The sequence below is a fragment of the Ciona intestinalis genome, chromosome 3 (genome assembly GCF_000224145.3).
Source record: "Ciona intestinalis chromosome 3, KH, whole genome shotgun sequence".
Classification (NCBI taxonomy): Eukaryota; Metazoa; Chordata; class Ascidiacea; order Phlebobranchia; family Cionidae; genus Ciona; species Ciona intestinalis.
In genome coordinates this window covers 2,289,823-2,303,200 of record NC_020168.2, presented here as the reverse complement: position 1 = coordinate 2,303,200, position 13,378 = coordinate 2,289,823, and the positions used below count along the sequence as shown (strand labels likewise).

Here is a 13,378-nt window from a genome sequence, read left to right as displayed (position 1 = left end):
CATACGCCCACAATGGTAGCAGCGACGAGCCTTGAACCCATTACCTCTGGGTTAGAGGCAGGCGCGCTAACCACTACGCCACGGCGCCGGACATTTAAAGGGAAAACAGCACCCAGCCAGCAATAATAAAATGCTTTGCCTTGGGTCCGTAATGGCGGCGACCATGACGTCACAGATACAGGGACAATGAAAAACAAGACTAATTGTTTTACAATCCGTTTCTTAACTTAGTTTATTTATTTTTATAATAACTTTGAAATTACCCAAAGTTAGTTTAGACTGTAGACCAAGTTAAAAAACGGATTGTGAAACAACGAGTTTTGTTTTCCATTGTCCCGCGTCTATGACGTCATAGTCGCCGCCATTACGGAGCCCACGACGTAGGATTTTATCATTGCTGGCTGGGTGCTGTTGTCCCTTTAAATATTGCAATTTTTTAGAAATCAAGCACTCCTGCGCGTAAAATGGTTTTCTACTAATGTTATTTCTTGTCTTATCACAATAATAAACCTCCCATAAAGAATCAAATTCTATTGAACACTCAATCGATTAGATTAAAAAAACAGAAACAATAAGTATACCAACTAAAAACATAAAAGAACATGTTTAAAATATAAAAATACAAACAAAAACGTATAACATTAACATAATATACTAGTGTATCTAGCTGCAGTTTTGCATGTAAATTGCCGTGATTTTACTTTTTGGCTCACAAACTTAACACGTATATGAAAAAATGGCAAACACCTTATCTGCTAGTACTTAAGCAGTTTGGAGCTGCATGTCCACTGACTCCACTCATGTTGGTTTATAAATAGTATATAATGGTTCGGTAGATAAATCACAATTAAATCGCACTATACGCTAAAACCATTAAAAATACTAATTTACTCCGCATTAATTCTTAGATTTAATATTATATAACAGGATTTATATTATAAATAAATTTTAAATTTCAAAACAACCGCTATACGTATTTTCTAGCTTTGTATCGCTTACAAGAAACAAATAAACACATGCTGACCATGCATTTGTATATAGGCGATTCGCGCTCTTTAGGTTCCGTAACACAAGCGCCGTTTCCTGACGTGACCTCGGGGTCAGCGCCACAGTCTGGGTTCTTTCGGGCCGACGACGTGTCGGGTGTTCACACCTATAACTACAAACTTACCAGCCTTTTGAGGACTACTAGAGGTTTAGGTGCAACAGAAGACACGCTTTTCAACTTTTCAAAGCTGTTTTATTCCAACGCTTTTTACGTGGGCGTGTTTTAACGACCGTCATTTTGCTCTTCTCGTCGTTTAATTGTCATGTTATAAACTAAATTTATGTTATATTATAAAATATCAACATTTGTTATTTACCTGTGCTATGCCATTCAGTAGTTGAGCAAAAATTGCTACTCCAAGAAAATTTCGATTGAGGCATGCCACAACAGCAACCACGGATCCAAGAAATATAAACGCTAAATAAATGTGTATTATAGTATGAAGTGGGAAAAATGGGACACCTATAGCAAATACATTATCCAAATATGTGTTTTAAACAAGTAACAACAGTTTATGGATACGGTTTTATAATACTTTATATATATGGGTTAGGAAATTTGTCAAAACTAAAGGATTAGCAGGGTAAGAAACAACTGGGGAAAACCCCCAAGGTCTAAAATTCATAAAATCGTATTTATATGTGTATAAAAGCTAAAAAACATTTAAAGCATTAAATGTAGAGAAAAGTATACAAAATGAAAGTATATAGAGAAGTATACAAAATAAAACGTACTTGAAGCGATGATATGCGAGATGCGATTTCCAACTTTTTCGATTACCCAAATACAGAATACTCCACTAATAGCGAACATGAAGTAGTAGAGACTAGTCAACAGATCATAGACCAGTGGTGAGGCCTTACAACAGGGAATTGTGAGTTAGGTTACAAAGTCCAACAAGAAATGGCAAATCATTACTTACTTTAAAGTATATTTTCACGCTTGAAGGTAGACCAGCATATACCACGTTTTGAATTCCGCTAGTTAATGCGCCAAGACATGTGAGGGAAATCATGAAAAATCTTCTTTTGTAGATTTTGGTTTTTATCGGGTGTAACTGTTCCGTTGTCTGCCCACTAAATGTGAGTTTATCGATGCAATGGTTAAGTGTGATAGTATGAAAATCGTTTTAACGTAACGACCATTTAAAAACAACTATGATTTTATTTCGGTGCATATACGTAACGTCTTAAATTGCTCTTGATTTGTAATGAATTGTTTATGTCACAGAAATAAAAAAGAGTGGAACGCGAGACTTTCCAAAACCGTGATATATTCTTTTTTTCTATTCACGTGACCGCCAACTCCGTCCCCATTTCGCTTGGTCTCCATTGTAAAAGATAGGCGCATGGTTGTTTTAGCTGTTTATTTAAAAACTTCACCAACTATTCAAGCAGAGTATACTAAACTCTGATTTTCTGATTCAAGTTTATTAGGCCAGTTTACTTATTTGGAAGGTTAACGCCTACAGTTTACTACATTTTAGGATATTTAATTATTTATTAATTTAATTAAAAACCTTCAAACAAACGGTTTGTTATAAATATATATATATATATTAGAAAACAGTTGTTTTACCCTATCACTTAAAATCAAGTCAAAAACGAGGAAAAACTACATAAAACGCCCTCGGATCCATTGACTGCAATAGTAAACGGGAACAACCCGCAAAAGAGAAAGAGTGTATCACTATAGGGTTCACAACCCTATAGTATATATCACCTTTTCTTTGCCGACATTGGAGATGCGCGTTCTATTCTTTTTTATTTTCGTGGTTTATGTGTAGATTGGTCGCAATTTTTAGTTGTCTTTTTCGTCACTTCACAGTCTAAGTGCGATGCCGTTTTTTATATGCGATCACGCACCATGTTACCCCTAAGCGGCCATGTGTATGCCTGCTTTCATGTCCAACCCTCGTGTTTGGTGATCTTGGACACGCCTGTTATAGACCGTTACAGAAACATATATATAACTTAAGCATTCACATTTTAACTGAGAAGTTTCAATCACAATACGGAAGGATATGCCAGTGAAGAAACAAAAAGCTGAAATACTGTATTGCAAATGTTTCTCTTTAAGAAAAGTAAATGTTTCTTACACGCCATCAAACTGTTGAATCAGCGGGGAACTCTCATCAATTGCATTGCCACTCGGTCTTGATGTTTCCTCTATCGTCATTTGGAATAGACTACTAATTGAACTACAACCGTGTACTATATATATGCCAATGGCTTATCTGTCGAAACTGCAAATAAACTGCGCAATACTGGTAATTTAAATACAAAGGGAAGCTTGTATGCAACGTTAACGAAAAATTCTTTTTTTTGTCTGCGACATAAATGACTTTGTTTACCAAACATTTGATATTAAGCTGTAACGACGCAATTCTGGTTACAGATTCTGTTTATGCTTTCGAAAAACTAGTAACTAAAGCTGCACACCTGAGTTATATACGATTCCTGTGTATCATGCGACAGCACGAAATGAACAAAAAATATATTTTCTGACTAAAAATGACATTGCTACACACAAGAGACAGTTAGTGAGTTTAATCTTGTGTGAATATCGTATCGTATAATGCTGTGCGACAGGAGCTTACTCTTACTACCGGGAAACCAGAAACACTACCGAATCACAACTACTTTTTAAAGATCGGTTAGTAAATGAATTATACCTTAAGACTTGGTAAATATCAGTATGTATCAGATGCTGAATAAAGGAACAAGTGAACAACCACGACAAATTTTACCTAAGCAGCTTTTGTATATTTTGTTATACGTACGTAAACGTACATGTTATTTATTGTGACAATGATGAACAAATATGACACCCGACGAAGCGTATAGTGTCTGAGATACCGACGACAATTTTAATATTCCAGTCCGAATCAAACTACAAATAACCTATTCTGAGAATTTTAAGTAAATCTTATTTTAGTTTTTCCTCGTTTTTTTTTAGTTTTTTAAATCCGTGTTTCCAAATTTTAGTTCAGGACTTCAAACAAAGCCATTTGTGTGACGTCATCATATCGGTTTATAGTCGAATTTCGACTCCAATTTCTTGTTGTCGCTAACTTTGCGTACAGCCTTCATGAAGTCTTCTTGTATCACATATTCTCGCTCTGCCCGAATAGCAAAGAGCCCTGTGGAAATATCGGTCTTTAAAGGCTATCGGTCTTTAAAAGATCTTATATTACTGTAAAAACGCATTCTGGACAATGTATGTACCGATACATAAATTAAAAGTGCAAGCTATGATTTGATTTAACCTTTTAATAAAACGCACGTTATCTGGATGCCAGCAGCTGATGTACCGTTTACTGTCACGCAGCAACTTCTCGGGGCACGGTCGCTCGTGTACGATTAATGGTACAATGATGTTTGTGTTTGTCACGTTCTTTTTAGTTTGAAACAGAAACAAAACCAATGTTTCGAGGAAGTGTTGGTTAAGTACGCAGACAGTGTTTGTGTATGGTTTTAATGTACTAAATATCAAAACGTTCTCACTGATTAAGTGTTTAAGTTTCTTTTCATGTACCATGTAACGATTAAACACTGGAAACAATAAAACAGCGTTGCTTATTGATATATAAAACTAAAGTGCATGTAAACGTGCGTCAAATTTCGTAGACTAGCTTATACGTTTTTTTAATAAATAACAAGTGATTACTGACGCTGTGTAATAACAGCGACCTCTAGGAATACATGCTGTTACCATATTCTAACAAGAGAGCTATAAACAACATGCACGACACGTAAACGTAACTAAATGACGATACGTTACACACAAAGAATAAAGTTTACAGAGCAACCTGGGCAAACATAGTGGATTAGAGTAACATACAAAATCACACCAAAGCTCAAACCAGACCGGTTGCACCAAAAATTTTAAGGTTTACTGTTAATGGGTTGCTGACTCCTGACTGGCAATGTCTTACAGAAAAATAACTGTCTAGGTACATTACCTACACACATAGGCGGATTTAGAATTATTCTGACAGGGGTGTTTGCAAGAAAATGTTGCACAGTGTCTTATTAGTATATGCGTAAATTAACCCGTAAGTTTTAATTCAAATTCACCACTTCCATTTGCCCACACTAGCAACATTAATCTAACGCGTAATAAAGTCATTATTTACGCAGGACTTACTTAGACAAGCAGAATGTTTGTTACGAAATAGTAGGAATTCCCCCGTTGATTATTTTCGTCATAATACTTTCGTATGCAATTTTTGGTGCAAAGGAACTTTTTAACTAACGAATCAAACGTTCGCTGTATAGTGTGGTTCATATTGCCACAATATTTTGTTACATTACTTATAGTTACAAACTTACAACACCGGTTAGGCAGACTTAAAACATATTACGATACGCACATTTCCAGAAAGCCTGTTACTGTTTTTGCTATTTCTATTACTGGATCTTTCTATTACCGGATAAGAATTTAGTTGAACAAACAATATTGCTGCTAAACCGACGATGTTTTGACGCTGCAACTCATTCTAAGCGATTTAGGCCGTAATGATAAACCTAAATCTGTTCCGAAGACATTGCTGCTTTATATTTACATTGTTTCCCTCACCGCAGCCTGTTTGTTACGAAACAATGGGGATTTACACGTGGATTCATTGCATCATAATAGCGATTGTTTTACTTGGCAATTCTTTGCAACAGAATAGCAATTCACACGTCGATTATTTGCGTCACAATACGGACTCACAGGTTCAATATTTAGCCTGCAGGTGCCTTAAAACAGGTTGAATGTGTGCTTTTTCACGTCTGCTATTAAGTTAAGGATTGTCTCGTTTACGATTAATACTTTCTACGCACGTGAACGCAACAAGCGTTTGAATACAATTGTGCTTAGTTAAGCTTGGCGGCCATTGGCCAGACCTATTTCGCCACTATAGGTTCAAGGTTTTATTTTGGTCATAACAGCGGATAATCTTTCCTTGTAACCCTGGCGCTTCTTCACAAACTAATTGTCTACGAACACGAGTTATCCAATTTCTCGATTAAGCTGCTTGCCGGTGTGAAAAAAAACAATAAATTATTAAATTAATTTTTGCCGGTTCGTAAATTCGCATTTCCTTTGCGATTTTTTCGTTCTTGTTATCTGGCTCCGGACACAAGCTACGTAAAGAAAATATCTAAAGGGGGTGTGTCAAACACCAAACACCCTTCTCTAGATCCGCCACTGCACACAATTAAACACAGTCTAAAAGTATTGTACCTGCTTCCGTGCACACGTTACGTAGATCGGCGCCGTTAAATTGATCGGATAGTTTGACGACCGCCTCATAGTCAATCTCACCATGCTTGGTGATCGGAGCAGCGTGAATTTTCAGTATGTCCATGCGACCCTGGCCATGATGTGTGAGGTTATTAGATGCATGATAATTTAAAAAAAAATCACTTTAAATGTGATAATAATCACTGTTCAATTAATTCTAATATATTTTAATTACAGATATCCACATAGACATGATTTATTGCATTTTAACCCAGGGTATATCATTAATAATATTTACAAGGTTTTTATTGGTTGATGACTTAATAAACACTTTTTACTTTAAATCAGTCTCAGTATCTAAACCAAAAACAGATTTTTTTTTATTTAATAAAAAAATACAGAATAAATAATTTTATTAAAATTACCTGTTCATTAGGAAGATCAATTCTAATCTTTCTGTCAAGACGACCAGGTCTTAGTAAGGCTGGATCTAATGTGTCCGGTCGGTTGGTAGCCATGATCATCTTAACCTGAATAAGGAAATAAGATGTTAGCAAGGAATGGTTTGAAATGAAAAAGTTATTGGGTAAAGCTGAAAGAATGTAACTTGCTTTATCTTCGCTTGACAGAAAAACGAAAGTCCTTATAACACGGGTATTCATATTTCATACACCTTGTGCCAGCTTAAGAGTTACCAAGTATGTTACTTTACAGGTGATTTTTTTGTGGATTTTTTCATTTTTTTATGTGTGGCTTATAATTTGCACAACCCATTAGTAACCACTGGGTTGAAGAAATTGCTGTAAGTGTCTTGCCCAAGAACACATACGCCTACAATGGTAGTTACAACGAGCCTTGAATTCCATTACCTCTGGGTTGGAGGCAAGCGCGCTAACCAACTGTGCTACAGCGATAGTATGTGCTGCAGAAAATGACACTCGTTATACATGGGTGTTCTGTTTCAACATCTTGTACCCACTAATGGGTTACCACATATGTAACCTGATTGTTTTTTTTCTGAATTGCTGACAGTTTTTTTTTACAGCAATATTTAAAACATCCAATTTTAGGAAATTAGAAATAAACGAGTAATGTCCAACCTGACCAAGAGTATCAAACCCATCCATCTGGTTGAGCAACTCCATGAGAGTACGTTGGATTTCACGATCAGCGCTCGTGCCCTCCGAGAACCTCCTTCCTCCAATTGCATCAATCTCATCCATGAATATGATGCACGGTTGGTGATCACGTGCATAGTTGAACATCTCACGGATTAAACGAGCAGATTCTCCGATGTATTTGTCAACAATAGATGAGGACACAACCTGATTAAGATTTTCATATTTCAGCACTGCTTGGCTCCGGTTTGAAGATTAGGTTAATAATTAATAAAGTTTGAATATTTTTTACAATTTTATTGAAAACTACAAAGGCCGAGTAAATAATTATATTTACTCATAAATAAAGAAAATATCATAAAATTTAACAAATACTAGCACAGGTTTTTACCTTCAAGAAATTTGCATCTAACTGACTTGACACTGCACGAGCCAACAGTGTCTTGCCAGTGCCAGGTGGACCATACAGTAAACAACCTTTAGGGGGAGTGATGCCAACACGAAGAAATAATTCTGGATTCAGCAGTGGAAGTTCAATGACCTGAAACAAGCAGAAAAACATGATTAACAGTAAATTTCCAATAAAGTTTACAAAAAAAAGAAATCAAAATTAATTTCAAAAAGAAATAAAGGACCTTACCTCTCTTAGTTCTCTTATTTGTTCAGATAAACCTCCAATGCTTGAATATTTAACATCACCTGGATCTTCATGGGACATGTTGTACACAAGAGGATCAACCTCTCTTGGTAAATATCTGTTAAGATAAAGTGATATTCAGTTTTAGGAAATACCGGGGGACATTGTTTCCATTAGTACACTGTTAAAAAAGTGTACCATATATTATATAGTAGAACGTGAATTCTTTAAGAACTTTTTTTTCAAAGGTCTTTGTAAAAATTTTTAACTTTCAGACTTTCAATGTGTATTACTTAGTGCTTAGGGCTCAATACCAAATTATTATTTATCATCTGCAAATACAAATATTTTCTATCAGTAAAATAGCACAGATTTTAAGAGTATACTAAGACATTTAACTTAAACTTACAAAAAAACAAACAGTATAAATGCAGTACTTCACACACAAAAAAGTAAAATATTTACCTCATTATAGTAAGGGTGGTCATATCAAGAGCAACCCTGGTTCCAGATTTAAGTTTTGATTTATCGACCTGTCTTCGGCACCCAACAACATAACGTGGACCATTTGTTGCTTTTACAATAACTGAATAGAGACAATTTATTTAACAGCTTTAACACAGTTGCGTATTACTGATTCCTAAATTACAGTTTACGTAATGTATTAGGGAGGTAGTTTTAGTGGTTGGGAGTTAGGGCTTGGTTAAGGTTTCCATATGAAAAAGTGTGAAAAATCAAAAAAGTAATGTGCTGCAAGTCTGCAACGACTATAATGTCTTACTATTGTGGCGCAACATAATGCTGTTCTGACGTAATATATCGTTTACCATACGTCCATTGGTCCATACCCAAGTCACGCACATTACGGTGATGAATTATGTTTTCACATATTTTTAAAGATAACTTTCAACATGAAAGCTCAATGTTTTAACAAAAAAAGCTATACAGTGGGTATCAGTGACAGTGAGGCCTAAGGAACATTTTGAAAACAAAATTTTCACTGGTCACCCGCTAAACGAATACTCAAAACATATTACATTTTTCTTCAGTCAGTTGTTTTAAAATTTCTCCAACAATTTGACCAACACTTTGCAGTGCCTTTAAATCATTTTCCGACTTGTCATAATCCTTCGTTTTCTTCTTTAAGTCTTCTCTTACTAAAAAAAAAACATTTTGTGGTCCATTTAATCAAACTATTTAGGGTACAAAAGACAAACCAAAAATACTACTTGTAAATGTACTTACGGCCTTTTAATCGTCCGTCTATTTCTTTGTGTTCAAGCAGTTTTTTACGATAATCTGTTAATACTTTTTCACGAGCATCCATTATTAAAATTTTGTTATTTCAGCCAAAGCACTTTGCTGAAACAAACGAAATCTAAATGTTGAAAATTTCCAAATCATACTGGAAGGGTTGTCGTAATCATCTGTCAAGTGTCACCATATGCATGTTTTTAAATATACAAATTAAACAACTTTAATATATATATTGTATTACGTTTAATGAAAACATAACTTACATTACCAAGGTTTTTACAGGTTAATTATTTTAAATTACTGTAAAAAAATTATTGTAAAGTAACAGTCACGATACCGTAATCATCAAAACATCTAAATATATAAACACTACATGTTTTTAAGTTCTATATTTTAATACCAAAGATGTAAATTTTCATTAAATATCTAAAACCAAAGAGATTAAAACAAAAATTACACTGAGCACGCATCACTGACTGGCTTTAATTTACGTGCCCAACGTTACGCCGCCCATATTCCATATATTTTAGAAATTTCAGTTTTTTTGCGTTTGATGGCGTATGTCATATGTCACGCACTCGCGCATTGACCCATTCGCAATTCAGTGTAACGGGTGCAGTTTTAAAACTATATAACGTGTAATAGTAATCTTTAAAGCTGTTTATTTTTCAGATATTGTAACTGTATAAACACTTATTACGTTATTAGTATCCCGAATGAAGAGTTGATAATTATTGATATATTGTATATTTACCGTCGGAGAACATGTCGGACAGTCATCAAAGCTTAACCGACTCTGAAGAAGAGGAAGAATTTGTAACTGAAAAGTTTGATAACCCCAGTATTAAGGGTGTGCTGAGTAAATGGACTAATTACATACATGGTTGGCAAGATCGATTTGTTTGTTGCCAAGATGGCACGCTATCATACTACAGAGCTCAGGACGAGACGGCGTTTGGTTGCCGTGGTTCTATTAGTCTGACTAAAGCTTCAACTGTGTGCCATGAGTTTGATCCGTGCCGATTTGATATTGCAATCAATGACAGTGTTTGGTATTTCCGTGCAGCAACTGAAAATGAAAGACAGGAGTGGATTGAAGTTATTGAAGTCAACAAGGTGGAAGGAGATAATGTTAGTTTAAGAAGACATGGCTCCTTAATGTCACTTGGAAGTGCCCCTTCCATCACTTCAAGCTCATCCTTTAGAAAAGGAAGAGGCCTAAAGGAAAAGTTGAATGAACTTGAAACTTTTCGTGATATTCTGGACAGACAAGTGGATACTTTACAAGATTATTTTGATGCTTGTGCTCAACAAAATCAGGCCAAAGATGATCTTGAAAGTAATGGAGAGGTTGGGGAGGAAGGAGATGTTGCAACCAACTTACAAAATCATCTTTCGCTGAAAAGCAGCATGTCAAGAGGTATTGATTTTAAAGGCGAGGCAATCACATTCAAAGCTACAACTAACGGGATTCTTAACACGCTTTCTCATTGCGTGGAGTTAATAAATAAAAGGGAAGAAGTTTGGCAAAGAAGGTTGGATAAAGAGCGAGAAAGAAGAAAAAAATCTGAGGAACAATACAACTCCTCATTGGCTGCCATGAAAAAGAATGCCTTTGTTGGAAGCCCAGATTATGTTGAAGGTCCACAAAGTGGACTTACTGAAGAAGAGTTTTATGATGCGGTGGAAGCAGAGCTGGATAAACAGGAGCGATTTACTCAGGATATTGAACATTCGCGATCGATGATTCGAGAAGCTGAAAAGCAGCCAAAGCGCCGTCACAAGCATTCTGATGAGCTTGAAAAGAAAATTCAAAATCATCTTACCGATTCAATGAAACCTCCTGGGGCAGATGGCGATATATGGGAGCTTTTTGCAGAAGAAGGAGAAATGAAGATTTATAGAAAGGAGTTGGTTGAAGATGGTTTGATTTGTGACCCTTTGAAGGCTGTCCACAGTATTGGTAATGTCACAGCACGTGAGATGTGCCATTACTTCTGGGATACAGATGTAAGGATGGAGTGGGAAGGGACAATTGAAAGTTTCCGTGTCATTGAAGTTCCAGAAGAATTCACAACCATAATCTACCAAACTCACAGAAGAGTCTGGCCATCTGCTCAACGTGATTGTTTGTATCTTTCTTCCATGGTGAAAGTGGATAATCCTCCCAGTGTAGGAGACAAAATACCCCACGACACATGGATTGTTTGTAACTTCTCTGTTGATCATCCTGAAGCAAATCCCGTCTCTGGATGTGTGAGAGCACTCATTGAAATTGCTTTAATTTGCCAGACTTTTATAACCCCACCTAAAGATGGTGGACCAATCACAAGGGACTGTCTCCAGTGTGATATTATTTATGTTGCAAATGTCAACCCAGGTGGATGGGCACCTGCTTCTGTGTTACGCTCAATTTACAAACGGGAATATCCAAAGTTTTTGCGCAGGTTTACTGCTTATGTTCAAGACAAAACAAGAAAGTTAGATATTTTGTTCTAAGTTTTGAATAGTGTTTTAGATATTTTTCAATTATTTAGCATCAGAATAGTATGTAAACATTTCATTTAATGCTCATTTAATGATATTGCTTTAGTGGCTCTATGCATATGAACTATGGAATCTAATATAATAAAGGAAAATTATTAATTTGAAAATGCAACCATGTTAAAATGGCCATTTATTTATTTCATTTGACCATTATTCATTGTTTTCCTGTATATGGTAATTCGACTACCAACACTATTCATTCTATATTGTAAATAACAGAAATACTTAAATTAAATAATATATGGTGGCTGGAGTACAAAAGTTTCTCACATTTATTTCATTATATGTATGTATACCTAATAGACTTTATTTAGCGTAAATTAACAATGGGGGTCTTTACAATATTGTAGAGCATTCAGTAATTCCTAATTATTAATCTTCATAACAATGTTTTGTTTGTTTTGTGTGACATTACAGAAACATTACACACCCCTTGGACCTGACACCACTATGGTTTATGGAGGTCTGTTAATATTATGTCAGTACACTTGACACACCTTTATAGTTTGTGCTTTGTATGTAACCCCATTGATCATGCAAATAAGTCCTTTACTAAAGTTAAGTTGTACAGTGTTGTTTACATTACCTTATTGGCTTCACATATTACCGGGATGTTTATATAGTGAAAACTTTTCATTGTATATATTTGTTACCCTTCTCCCTTTTCTCGCATTCAATGCAAGCGTTTTGCATCCATTTAAAACTGTTTGTGACATTTCTTTTTTTGATTGTGGAATGCCCACACGGAACATTCACTGCAAGAAATTCTTTACCGTTTGTGCTCTTAGCAAGGTACTTAAGAGCCTATGTTAAACCTGAGTAATTGTTTTTCTTTTTATACTAAATATACTAATGAATGATACCATTTGTTTGTTCTGGCCAGTGTTAGTAATTTTGGCTAATGGTAATACTCATATAAATAAATGAACTGGAGTTGACACAAGCAATGAAGTACCATACAAAGATTGGTTTACCAATGCAGGAAACTATCCAAACACATTGCACATACCCAGTTAGAAACGATGTATCATGAACCACATACAAAGCTTATTTGGCCCCTGGCCATTAGAAGCCAAGCTTTCAGTACGATGTTTATAACCAAGGTTCCAAATAAACACAACCACATGAATTAAACTTTTATAAATTGCTTCTTAGGAAAATGAACAAAGTTGTAAGGAAAAGAGTTGCATAGATATCAAAAAGACATAGAAATAGAATAATATTTTTCATCCAAAAGTTTTTTGGCTTTTACACAATCGTAAATCCATTCGCTCCTAACAATGTGAAACTTTAGAGACATTTGTTGTCGCTTTGAAAAACATTCCATAACCAGTAAATCATTTGTATCATGAGAATCTAATATCACAACATGACTAACTTCATGTGAAAGACAATTATCAACCAAACCTCCAAAAAATTTAACCTGCAAATTTGACATCAGTAAACTCAGTTATTTTGAATATGTCTCTCCACAAACTTACTGTTGTTTGTAAGAAGTTAGTGATTTTATCTGCTTTTATTGGAAAATAAAATTTCTTT

General features: G+C 35.2%; 3 protein-coding genes across 3 annotated transcripts in view; 1 reads left to right on the top strand and 2 right to left on the bottom strand.

Annotated features, from left to right (window-relative positions):
* Positions 1-3,663, bottom strand: part of LOC100182399 (feline leukemia virus subgroup C receptor-related protein 2-like) — a 20,772-nt gene extending 17,109 nt beyond the window's left edge. The window contains exons 1-4 of the mRNA XM_026833855.1: positions 3,147-3,663; positions 1,971-2,124; positions 1,783-1,906; positions 1,365-1,465 (exon numbers count right to left, since the gene is read on the bottom strand). Coding sequence (XP_026689656.1) covers positions 1,365-1,465; positions 1,783-1,906; positions 1,971-2,124; positions 3,147-3,226 — 459 coding nt within the window. The 5' untranslated portion in view covers positions 3,227-3,663. The remainder of the gene's footprint in view (positions 1-1,364; positions 1,466-1,782; positions 1,907-1,970; positions 2,125-3,146) is intronic.
* A 128-nt stretch (positions 3,664-3,791) lies between these two features.
* On the bottom strand, positions 3,792-9,439 carry LOC100187162 (26S proteasome regulatory subunit 10B). Its single transcript, XM_002129591.4, has 9 exons — positions 9,281-9,439; positions 9,073-9,192; positions 8,501-8,621; positions 8,039-8,153; positions 7,790-7,939; positions 7,381-7,605; positions 6,706-6,810; positions 6,281-6,410; positions 3,792-4,190 (listed from the first exon to the last, which is right to left on the bottom strand). The coding sequence occupies exons 1-9, from the start codon at positions 9,360-9,362 to the stop codon at positions 4,072-4,074; spliced, it is 1,167 nt and encodes a 388-aa protein (XP_002129627.1). The 5' UTR covers positions 9,363-9,439; the 3' UTR covers positions 3,792-4,071.
* A 492-nt stretch (positions 9,440-9,931) lies between these two features.
* Positions 9,932-12,782, top strand: LOC100176937 (collagen type IV alpha-3-binding protein). Its single transcript, XM_002129541.4, has one exon. It carries the CDS (start codon positions 10,058-10,060, stop codon positions 11,789-11,791), a length of 1,734 nt encoding a protein of 577 aa, XP_002129577.1. The 5' UTR covers positions 9,932-10,057; the 3' UTR covers positions 11,792-12,782.
* The last annotated feature ends 596 nt before the right edge of the window (positions 12,783-13,378 follow it).